General features: G+C 41.5%; 1 protein-coding gene across 2 annotated transcripts in view; it reads right to left on the bottom strand.

The window, feature by feature from the left end:
• Positions 1–12,499, bottom strand: part of JAZF1 (JAZF zinc finger 1) — a 353,802-nt gene that overhangs the window by 48,032 nt on the left and 293,271 nt on the right. For both annotated transcript variants that reach the window (XM_036864576.1, XM_036864577.1), the window contains exon 3: positions 3,744–3,940. In XM_036864576.1, the coding sequence (XP_036720471.1) occupies positions 3,744–3,940 (197 nt within the window). The remainder of the gene's footprint in view (positions 1–3,743; positions 3,941–12,499) is intronic.

The following is a 12,499-nucleotide window of genomic DNA, read 5'->3' as shown; positions in this document are numbered from 1 at the left end:
GTAATATTCCGTTGTATATATGTGCCACATCTTCTTTATCCGTTCACCTGTTGATGGACATTTAGGTTGCTTCCATGTCCCGGCTATTGTAAATAGTGTTGCAATGAACATTGTGGTACATGTATCTTTTTGAATTATGGTTTTCTCAGGGTATATGCCCAGTAGTAGAATTTCTGGGTCATATGGTAGTTCTATCCTTAGTTTTTTAAGGAACCTCCATACTGTTCTCCCTAGTGGCTGTATCAATTTATATTCCTACCAACAGTGCAGGAGGGTTCCCTTTTCTCCACACCCTCTCCAGCATTTATTGTTTCTAAATTTTTTGATGATGGCCATTCTGACCAGTGTGAGGTAATACCTCATTGTGGTTTTGATTTGCATTTCTCTAATGATTAGTGACGTTGAGCATCTTTTCATGTGTTTGTTGGCAATGTGTATATCTTCTTTGGAGAAATGTCTGTTTAGGTCTTCTGCCCATTTTTGGATTGGGTTGTTTGTTTTTTTGATATTGAGCTGCATGAGCTGCTTGTATATTTTGGAGATTAATCCTTTGTCAGTTGCTTCATTTGCAAATATTTTCTCCCATTCCGAGGGTTGTCTTTTTGTCTTTTTTATGGTTTCCTTTGCTGTGCAAAAGCTTTTAAGTTTCATTAGGTCCCATTTGTTTATTTTTGTTTTTATTTCCATTACTCTAGGAGGTGGTCAAAAGGATCTTGCTGTGATTTATGTCATAGAGTGTTCTGCCTATGTTTTCCTCTAAGAGTTTTATAGTGTCTGGCCTTACATTTAGGTCTTTAAACCATTCTGAGTTTATTTCTGTGTATGGTGTTAGGGAGTGTTCTAATTTCATTCTTTTACATGTAGCTGTCCAGTTTTCCCAGCATCACTTATTGAAGAGGCTGTCTTTTCTCCATTGTATATTCTTGTCTCCTTTGTCAAAGATAAGGTGACCATATGTGTGTGGGTTTATCTCTGGGCTTTCTATCCTGTTCCACTGATCTATATTTCTGTTTTTGTGCCAGTACCATACTAAGACAGTATATTTTAAAGAATACTTTATAAATGAAATTTTCTGCAAGACGACTCTTACTTCTGCACCAGGAACGCATCCTGAATATGAAACTTGGAAGAGTGAATTTAGGAGGTAGAAACATGGAAAATTACTTATAACCTGGCAATGAAAGTGACTGAAACCACATTAGTCAGGCAAAATAAGCTGATTTCTCCAACTACAGGTAAAATAACATTTCAAACATTGAAAAATGTACACAGTCAAAATGGTACAGGGTAGGGGTTTAAGAAACCATTTCCCCTGCTAATTTTTGATGTTTACATGGAATGTTCTTCAAGCAGCAAATAACTTACCAATGATGTTGACAGACTGAAAATGATACATCTTTACCACAACATATATTAATTCTCTCAGTGGGAAATTGCTAAAATAGACAAGGTGTCAGAAAGATTTCTTTACGTCTGAAGGAAAGGAAATGATTCCATTTCTTCCAAACATTCTTACATGAAAAATAATAAACTCTCACTTTTAAAATGTCTTTATTTTCATGGGGTTCTAAAGCTCCGATTATTAATTGGGGAGGTCACGGTTATCTGGTGCTGGCTATGAGTCAATCCATATTAAGTCAGGTATAAACACAGCCAGGTATAAAACTGCCCCCATAATTCACATTATATATGAATAAATATTCATAGAAATATTCAGAAAAGAGAATTGAAGAATTACACTACACTATCATGGCATTCCTTAGATCTACACAGTAAATGTTACACAGAGATGCTGGAAAGTAAATCTTCATGAAATAAAATGTAAGAGAAACATGGTGGTCTATCTAAAGAAAGGGACAAACGCCCAACACAAATGAACCCAATTCACTCTCTACAGAATGACCTCCGATTCTGTTCCTGAAGCAACTAGTTGAAGACTCTAGACCACGGAGACGAACATTTACTGAGTGTTTAAGGCATGCATATTTATCACGTTTAACTCTCACACAGAAACCTAAGTAATGGGTATCATCAGTGATTTGTAAAGGGCGAAGTTCGGTAGGAACTCAGTCTGTCTGCCTCGCGCACCTGTCCTGTCTTCAAAATGTCCAATCCTGATGGAACACAGGGTATCTGCCAACCATGAGCCCCCAGAGATGCCCCTAGGAAAAGAGGTCCTCTAATCAAAGTGACTAAATTTGGAAAGCTTTCTAAACCCTCCTCTTGGAGAATAACAATGTATATATTAAAGCCCTGTATTGAAGAAACCAGTTTACCTTTGTCTAACCCAACATTTCCCCAAACTTATTAGGGAATCCCTTTTCCCAATTACTATTTTGTGAAAGTTATATCCTGAAAAACACTCTGAGAAATATGACTGCAGTCACCTCCCTTGATGGGAGATGGATAAAAGAGAAATACATAAACTGTAAGAGAAAAATAAACATTTTCACCCATGGTCAAGGGGCAATGCTACTGAAGTGATGGTGTGATTCTAAGCGGCTTCTTCTTGCTCTTAGGATGACACCCTAAGTGCCCTGGTCCCTGCAGACCTCCTTGGCCTCATCTAACAAACACCCCACCACCTGGTCGACCTTCAGTACCTGGGACCTGCCAGGCTCCCCATCATGGAGCCTTTGAAAAACGCTGTCTGCTTGGCTGAATGCGCCTTCTTTCCCTCTTTACCTACCAACCTTTCAGGGAAGTCTTTCCTGACCCTGTCAAGTCCTTCTCTGTATGCTCTCCTATCACTGAGTTCTTCCATATAGCCAGTTTATGGTTACAATGTTATATTTATTGGTGTATTTATTTGATGAATGCCTGTCTATACCCCTATGGGAGTGAGGGGAAATATATTGCCTGTGCTCAGATGCAAAAAAGAAAAGGAGGAGACCTTTCCAGCCTCTTTCTACCATCTTCTATCACTGCTGACTTATCACTGGATCCCTTACTTGGGAGAAGGTTCTGCGCATGTTCAGCTCAGGGCCTGGGCGCACTCTGGTCTGCTCCCAGGCAGGCAAGCTTAGAAGGAATGTTTGGGAATAAGTTCAACTCAGGGAAGACAGTTGTTACAGATGCTAGCTAGCTCTATTCTGCAGTTTAGCCTTATGCAGTAATAAAGTCAATTTTAATCTTCACCTCCGAGTCTTGTTTTATTTTTCAAATTGCTTCCATTTGGGAGGGGAAGGCACGAAAGAGTGTTCTTGTTGGCCCCCTAAAATGCCAACATCTTCCACTAGGCCTCAGTCCATCAGGAAGAACAGGGAGGGGTCTCCTTTGGCTCACTACTATAGCTCAGGCCTGGCACATGGGAGGCACTCTAATTTTTTAAAATTAATCATTCTATCATGGAAAATTTCTTAAATAAGCAAAAATAGAGAGAATGGTATGATGAACCCCTACGTATGCGTCACCCAGCTTCAACAATAATCAACACATGGCAATAAACATATAATCGATCTTGTTTGATCTACTTCTCAACTTGACCGAAGCAAATCCAAGACACTGCATCACTTCATACATAACAAATGGTAAAGGCTTGAACACATATCTATAAAACCATTATCACATGCATATTATAAATGATAATTTATAAATATTTCTTCCATAATAAATAGATGAATGAATCAGCAAACGCTATAGGGACCAGTAAAGGGTCAAAGAAGAGGTGGGTCTGAATCATGATCTGTCCCCGGCCCCCAGCACACCACACACACACACCCGCCACGGGCCAAGCCACTTACCGGTCGGAGTGCTGCTGCGGAATGAAGAGGAGGGGGTGATGGGCGGGGTCACGGGGGGAGTAAGGCTTCCGCTGCTGTGGCGAGGCGGCGTGGACACATTCCCTCGAGACACGGAGCTGGACAAGGTCAGCGAGAGCTTCGGCTGAATCTTCTTCTTTAGGGACTCCTGCTCTCGGCGGGCAGCGTCTGTCATGAATCTGCAGCAACAGTGGAAGGGACCATTTATGAGTAACCAGGACCATATACAGAGCAGGATTATGACCGTTAACTCAAGTCTGACAGGTGCTCCACCCTGGGAAAGGGGCTCATTCACAGGTCTGTCCCAATTTCAAAAACTCACAACCGTTGCCCTTTTCCTACATGATGAAATTATCTCCTAGCTCCTTGTTTTAAAGTTCCTCAAAGTCAGGATCCTTTCTTCCCTGGGCAGGAAATGGATCCACATAGACTCCGTACTCACTACAGTGCCTTCAGTTACACGACTGCCTCTCTGGGAAGGTCCTCTCAGCCCTCAGAAAGTACACCTGCTCTCAAAGTTCCCCAACCACCCCCAGCTACAGAGGACTTCCCTCATCTGTAGGTTGGTAGTATTTATTGTTTGTGCCACTGAACATATATGGCTTCATGAAAACTTTGATTCTTTTTTGTACTCTGGATTCTCATATCATTATTTGGGTTTTTAATACTTTCTTGGCTGACTGAAGGTCTTGTCTCCCCAGCCATTAGCTGAAAAGAAAGGACCCGAGTCCCTATAATCGTTGCTAGCACGCTGTCAGGCCCATCTTAGCAAACATTTATCAAATGAGTGAACAAACCTGACCAAGCAGATTCAATAAGAGGGTACGAGCACTGTACCAGGAGGAAGATCACGGAGAAAGATTTGCTTATGTTGTGATCTTATTACTCATAAAGGGAAAGGTGACTTTCCTTGATAGTTTCACTTCGGAAACTTCAAAGTTATTCTTTCAACACTTCTCTTATGTTAGTTATGTTCAAACTTTGTTCTTTTCTCACTGTTTAACCTAGCATTTCATAAATTCATGTAATAAGAGATTGAAAACAATCTATGAAGTGGTATCTCCTACCTAAAGAGCAAATGTCAACTGCATTTTTGAAAATTGCGATGAAAAGCCTAGTGAATAGAGTATATGAAAATGTTTAGGTGAAAAAAACATACACTTGTGCCCACTGCCTAAGTGAAGAACCAGACCATAACCATACCTCTCAACTCCCCTCCGTACCCCACCCTCTCACCAATTGTGTTTTGATTGTTTTAATACAATTCATCGTAAACTAATTCCATTGCACTTAAACATGGTATTTTACCCAACCCATTTCACATTCTGCCTACAAAATTCCGTCATATTTGTCTTCATTACATTGCGGCATTTTGTAAGTCAACAGATAGTTCTCATGCCTGGTAAAAAGCTTTGAGTTGCTCAAACACCCAATGAAAAAATGTTACAATAGAGTTACAGTGTCTTAAAATGTCTACTTTTACACTTGGAACATGGATGGCACATTTCTTGAAGGGCTTTTGCAATATAATCTATATGCATAAACTGGATTTTATATGTTGAACCAAACTGTAATAAAGCTACAAGTTTTGCCTTGAGCTCTTAGGTTTTGTGCTGCAAGATGGTGATGATTTAAAAAGAAGAAAGGAATGACAATGTAAAACAGAATTGTTTGCACCCGGCAGCCACGTACTCATTTATTTTCAGATGTAAAGTTGGTTCTATTGCTCTTAAAACTTCTTTTTTCCCTCCTCATAAACCTCTACTCAAAATCTGGACTATAGAGAAAAGCAGGAACTGGTGCTTTCGTTTATTATTCTAAGTACAACTGCTAACTGGCATAGCGCTGAGCTTCTTCAACTGGGGCATGCAGTGCACCAGGGAGTGGGTGAGACCACAGGCTAAACATATTGCTTCTTCCAGGAAGACCAAGTGTTCTCAGTGTAGTGTAGGTCATTCAAGTTAGTTTTTAATTTTTTTTCAATTTATTTATTTTATTTATTTATTTTTGGCTGTGTTGGGTCTTTGTTGCTGCGTGCGGGCTTTCTCTTGTTGCAGTGAGCGGGGGCTACTCTTCGTTGTGGTGCGTGAGCTTGTCACTGCGGTGGCTTCTCTTGTTGCGGAGCACGGGTTTCAGTAGTTGTGGCTCGCAGGCTCAGTAGTTGCGGCGCGCGGGCTTAGTTGCTCCGTGGCATGTGGGATCTTCCCGGACGAGGGCTCGAACCCGTGTCCCCTGCATTGGCAGGCGGATTCTTAACCACTGCACCACCAGGGAAGCCCTAAGTTGGTTTTTTAAACAGTAAAATAAACACAGATATGCTATGGAGTAGAATGAAAAATTTACATCTTGCATCTTAGTTAACAGCATGGGACTTGGAGTCAGGCAGGCCAGGGTTCAAATGCTGGCTGTGTGACTTACTATGTGACTCGAGGCAAGTTGATGAACCTCTCTAAGCCTCAGCTTTATTCTCTGAAAAATGGGACTAATAATTGTAGATAAAGGATTAACATACCTCTTTTCCCTTTCTATAAGAGACTTTGATCTTTGGTTAACTCTGGTAACCTGCCAAGACGGTAAGTCAAATACGCTACTGGGCAACACTGCTTATATTAAGACTGACCCCCAACTGGTAAATGACATCTGGACTGGGAGGAGCTAGAAACCATCTATCCACACCTGTTAGGAAGCCAGAGCTTTGGGCTTCCTGAGCGCGGTGATCTTGCCCCTGAACATGCCCCTTGCAGAGAACTGGGGAGCGTGCCCAGGGAGTGTCATAAGAGCTTTGATTCCAGGGCAGCTCCCACCTTTGCCCGAGGGGCATCTTCTATCTGCATCTGGATAGACTGCCATGTGTACCAGTAAGAACTTCACAGAAGGTGTGACGCGGCCCTGCTGGCAGGCTGTGGCTCTGTCTTTTATCTCTCTGAAAAGACCCAGCGCCCATGGCGGCCTCTGGTCATCTTGTGAGTCTGAATATTCATGGTGGAGGAAGGTCACCTGCTGGTGGACAAGGCAATAATAGTGCTGACTTCAGAGGACTGTTGTGAAGATTAAACGAGGCAGCAGTGCCTGTCATGTAGGAAGTGGCTGTTATTATTACAGAAAGCTTCATAAATGTGGTCTTATCTGTATATTCCATCTACCTTACTCCAAGTTTCTTGAGGACGCACTGCATGTCTATGGCTCTGAAAGCACCTGGTTCATGCCTCATGTACAGTAGGATGGGATGTGGAATAGCTGACCAGGAATCAGCCCAGAGAGTGCATAGAGAGTGTCAGAAAGAAACTCTTGCCAGAGAGAGAGAGCGAGCTAGCGAGCTTTGCAGTGTCTTCTCTTACTCTGGTTAAAAAGTATAAAAGTATCACAGCTCACAGTTTTTATTGTAAAATAAATACTCTCCTACAGCTCAGAGATAAAAACAGCTATAAACAACCACGACAATGTGCACACACATATCCCTCACCTTCACCCCCTTATGGATTTGGTTGGCTATGGACAGCCATCTATTTTTGGCTTGTATCTGCTAAGTGCTTTCTAGAAGCGAGAACGAGGCACCATGTTAAAAGCATTAAACATGAAACTCATAAAACACTTCTGCCAACCCTTCTCTCCCTCCACTCTCCCTCCTTCTCCCTTGGATTGGTGGTTATGAACTTGCAGCTATACCCATAAATCAAGGCAAGCTTGCCATACCAAGATACACAGCTGCAGAATTTATTCCTGGTGACAAAACACACACACGCATGGGCATAAAAACGCCTTTGGAGCACTGGATAAAATTCACCAGTTTCTCCCTTGGCAGTGTTGCACTGTTCCTCTTTCACTTACCACCCATGACTTTACTTATTTTTTTGAGACTTATTTAAACCTTACAGTTTTCAAGCAATGTTCCATCAATACAGTTGTTTGTCAAAAGATGGGTGGATTCCTAATGGCAAAGAATCACCTGGGGAGACAAGTTTATAAAGAACCTGATGAAGCAGAATAAATAAAGGCTGTGACTGCAGCCAAGAACCGGACTTGAGTAAGTTGGCTCTGAGCATTTTCCACCTTCAAGGGCAGCTGCACTTTGACATATCCTTGAAGGACCAGAGCCCAGATCTTTCCTTCATCAGGATTAGAAATGTTTCCCCTGTATTCCCAGATGAGAAGGAGTTCAGGCTTGGGAAGCCACACCACTCTGTGGTCTGATGAGTTTTTCTCAATGGATTTTGACATGACTGGTGATCTTCTCTGAAGTCCTCAGTAATCGCAGCCAACATGGGGTTTTAGAGCAGGGAGGAACCTGGATGAGACAGATCACCTAGTCCAACCCCCTCATTTTTCACAGTAACTGGCAAATGAGGTGAAGGGGGCTGTTCAAGGTCACTTTGCTGGCTGGTGGCAGAGATGGCATCTGAGAAGTCAGCCTTGGGACCGTATCGAACGCTCCTGCTCCGCCAGGCTGCCACTGGCACAGCAAAGAACCCTGAACTTTCTTGTGTTTGCTGGAGAGTCACGGTTAAGTTGAAAGGGGTTAAGGAGCTGAAGCTTAGGGCCTGAGGAAATGCAGAGGGAAGCCCTCGGGGGTTTACATGTTGGAAGTGGGGCAACTGGAAGAGCAGGGGCCTTCATCCTCCCAGAGTCTGCCGAGTTCTGCTGTGTGGGGTCCTTTGGCTCCTGGGGGCTCTGGATTTGTAGCCTCACTGGGCTGTGATGCAGGGAAGGCTTGCTGTGCCCTCGTCCCTGAATTCCTTCTGCTTTGCAATGGCAACTGTTCTGAGTACTCGTGTGCTGGCGCGGGCTTATGCTGGCTTGTGAGAGCTGATCATTACATTTTTAGGGATTTAGGCCAGTTGTTAAACATACCCATTATTAAAAATTAAATTATGTGATTGGGAGTTTGGGATTGACATGTACACACTGCTATATTTAAAATAGATAACAATCGTATGATATCCCTCATATGCGGAATCTAAAAAGAAATGATACAAATGAACTTACTTACAAAACAGAAACAGACTCACAGACTTAGAGAATGAACTTATGGTTGCGGGGTGGTGGGGGAAGGGATAGTTAGGGAGTTTGGGATCCACATGTACACACTGTTATATTTAAAATGGATAACCAACAAGGACCTACTGCATAGCACAGGGAACTCTGCTCAATGCTATGTGGCAGCCTGGATGGAAGGTGAGTTTGGGGGAGAATGGATACATGTATATGTATGGCTGAGTCACTTTGTTGCGCACCTGAAACTATCACAATATTGTTAATTGGCTATACTCTGATGTAAAATAAAAAGTTAAAAAAATAAAATAAAATAACCAACAAGGACCTACTGTATAGCACAGGGAACTCTGCTCAATACTTTGTAATAATCTAAATGGAAAAAGAACTTGAAAAAGGATACATGTATATGTAAAACTGAATCACTCTGCTGTACACCTGAAACTAACACATCGTTAATCAACTAAATTCCAATATAAAATAAAAATTAAAAAATAAATTAAAAATAAATTATGTGAACTTAAAATTAAAACAAGCATATTAAAAATAAAGGTAACAATACACAAGGTTTATCAGTTCTTATCATTTTCTTTCATTTTACTATTATCTACGCTACTTAGGTTATTTACATTAATAATGTCATATCTGTTTGGTAGAACTACTATATGATGTTGTATGCTACTGCACATTTCTTCCCAACTCTGTTCAGCAATGTAATGTTGGTTGCTTGAAATTGGCCATGATGGGAGTATTTAAACCATGGAAATTGGCAAATATTACAAATCAGGGCTTTCTCCCCACCCCAAGAGTCAGCCGTTAAACATTTACCAGTATACCTGTAGTTATTATTATTTTTTTTTTAATATGGAAAAAGAGCATTTGAACCAGGCTCCTTGCCTATTCACTAAAGGAGCTAATCGGGGGCAGGGATGAAGGATGGATACGGAAGCCTTCTTTTCCTTTTTAAAAGTATAAAAGTAAGACTTCTCATTAAAGAACACTTACAGAAAAATTTTTATGGATTTGTGACTTGTGCTTAAAAACATTTAAAAAAATTCAGTAATACACACACAATTGAGGGTACATATTTACAAGCACAGTTTAAAGAAGAATAAAATGACAATCCATGTACTCACCACTCAGCTTATGAAAAAATTTTTTACCAGAACCTTTGAAGTTTGCAGATACAACTATGGTTGATTTTTCAGGGTATTTTCCTTCTAGTATTGCTTTTCTACACATAGAGTGAACTGGATATTTCTTAAAGAAAAAAGTAGTCACTTGAGGGTTCATTCACTGTTGACTAACACCCTGCAAATCTGTGGTCAGGCAAAGTCATGTTTTCATTTTGAAACTGAAACTGCCATAAGATTAATTTTAACTTTCCTACAAATCAGAAATGCCCAACTTACTTTAATTTAATATGGTCATTTGCAGTAATATTTGTTATTGCTTGGGGAAGTACATATTCCTTAAGTAAATTTTCAAGACTCCATTATAAATCTTTTAAATCCTTAGACCACAGTTCATTCAGTCTGACATATTAAACGTGGAAACATGACTATAACACCGCAGGGGGAAAATGGCAAATTGCTGGTCCATGGAGACCAGTTTCAACCACAAGCTCAGGAAATTTACAGAGTTGGCTGGAGCCCGGGCCGAGCCCGCCCTGCACCTCACTCTTGGGCCAAACACCTGAGCCCAAGTGTCCTGCTGGGGCAAAACCACTTGGCTTCCGCCCGCTCTGGAGAACCCAGTGATGGAAGTGACCACTAGAAACTCGAGCCTCTCTCAGAAAAACCTGCAAGAATCCAAACTCTGAGATGCATGGCGTGGTTTGGTTGTTATTATAAGACTCTGAAGAGGCCGTGTAGTCCAGAGGCCGGAGCTGTGTGTCAGGAGGCTCGTTTTGGGGAGAAGAAGCGGGTGGTCTCTGGAAGTCCCAATGCTCCCCCCAACCTCCGGTCTGGCCCTGGTTTTTCTACTTGTTAAAACTGAGGAGTTTTGGTTTTATGAGTATAAGAAATATATCACCCCTATGTTCCTTCCCAGCTCCAACAGTCAATGATTCCCGCAGGCCGTGTTTCCCAAACTTTTTTTGACCTCAATCCATTATAAGAAAGCCTGTACACACATATGTATAATTAGGTCCGCAATCTGCAATTTTGAAATCTCTAGAGCTCTGAAAATTGGAAAGTTTCTTATGTTTGACAGCAAAACTCACGGGGGGACCAACCCTGCCGTGAACTACTTAAAGGCTATTTACACACTTTATTTATTGTATTTAGTGTGAATATTTATATGCTTCACTGCACAAACATCAGTGTGTTCGATTACAGGGGGCTGCCCTGGACCCTGTAGGGAGAGTTATGTAATAGGCAGTATTTGCACCATATTGCCTTTCTGAAATTAGAACTATGACTTGTGAAACATATCTGGGCGCAAAGACAAAGAATTTTTATGTAAACATCTGAAACAAAAATTTCTTGAAACAATCCTTACTACCTGCGATATACTCTGATATTTTTCTATTCTATTTGATTTTAACAAAATATGCTGGTCATGACCACCACACTAATTTCTTGACCTACTAATAGGTCATGGCCTGCAGTTTGAAAATATCAGTGTAGCAGTTAAGAGGTGGGCTTTGTAGGCAGACTGTTTAGATGCTAATTTCTCCTCTATATTCTCCAGCTGTGTGACCTTGGGCACGTTACCTAACCTCTCTGTGCCTCAGTTTTCTTACCTATAAATGGTGAAAATAAGGGCTATCTTACAGAGTTGTGAAGATGAAGTGAATTAATACATGTAAAGCACTTGGAATAGGGCCTGGCACTGGGTGTTTGACAAATGTCATGTGAACGACTCTTGTTCTGGAAATCCTAACTCACAAACCTTTCATTCTGACGCTTAACGTCAGCAGTTTGGTTACTTCTGAGCTGCACTACTGAGTATTAGAATAAGTATTGCCATCATGAGTTCTGCTGATTCTGAAAGCAACAAGCCACCTTCACTGATTCTGCAGGCATTGATTGATTAAATTACTGCTTCAATCACAGGCAAATTTGAAAAAGGTAGCTACAGTAGCTGGAATACAAACAGATGGTTCCTCTCCTTAGGGACAACATGCTGGGAGGTGGAGCATCTATAAAACCACACACCTCCTCTTCTTTACTTCTCTGCCTTGATTTCTTGAGAAGAACCCAATTGTAGAAGACTTTTCTAGCAGGACAGGCAACAGGAGCACAGCTACTTGATGGAAAGATGTTTTTCTATGCAGTTATAGGCTGCCCTCTACTTGGGAGATTCATAAAGTCGCACAAGGCTCAGATGTGGTCCACAACCAGACCTCTGTACAAAGTACCACATCCAACTGCTTCATTTGAAGCTCAAAAGCTTTGATCTGCCTTTTCAATGGCCCTTTGGGCATTGCCATGTTTTGGTGAAAACCAGTTTGTAAAACCAAGAAAGCTTTTGAGGAAAGCTGCTAGGAGCTGGCAGATAGACCACAGTTCTAAACACTCTCAAATCTGCTAACTCATCGCTCCGGACAGTGGGATCTCTGACCTGACAAGGACAACAATCGATCTTTCCATTGGAGAGTACCTTAGGGATTTTCCTTTTCTCCAACTACTACGATGCGCTATCCAGGACAAGGATGGACAGAAAGCCAGTAAGGAAGCAGAGTGATCCGTAAGACATTAGAATAGAGGCTATGGGAATAACGGCACATTTCAGCATGTGATCAT

Source organism: Balaenoptera musculus, chromosome 9 (genome assembly GCF_009873245.2).
Source record: "Balaenoptera musculus isolate JJ_BM4_2016_0621 chromosome 9, mBalMus1.pri.v3, whole genome shotgun sequence".
Lineage (NCBI taxonomy): Eukaryota > Metazoa > Chordata > Mammalia > Artiodactyla > Balaenopteridae > Balaenoptera > Balaenoptera musculus.
This window is presented reverse-complemented; position numbering and strand designations above follow the sequence as displayed.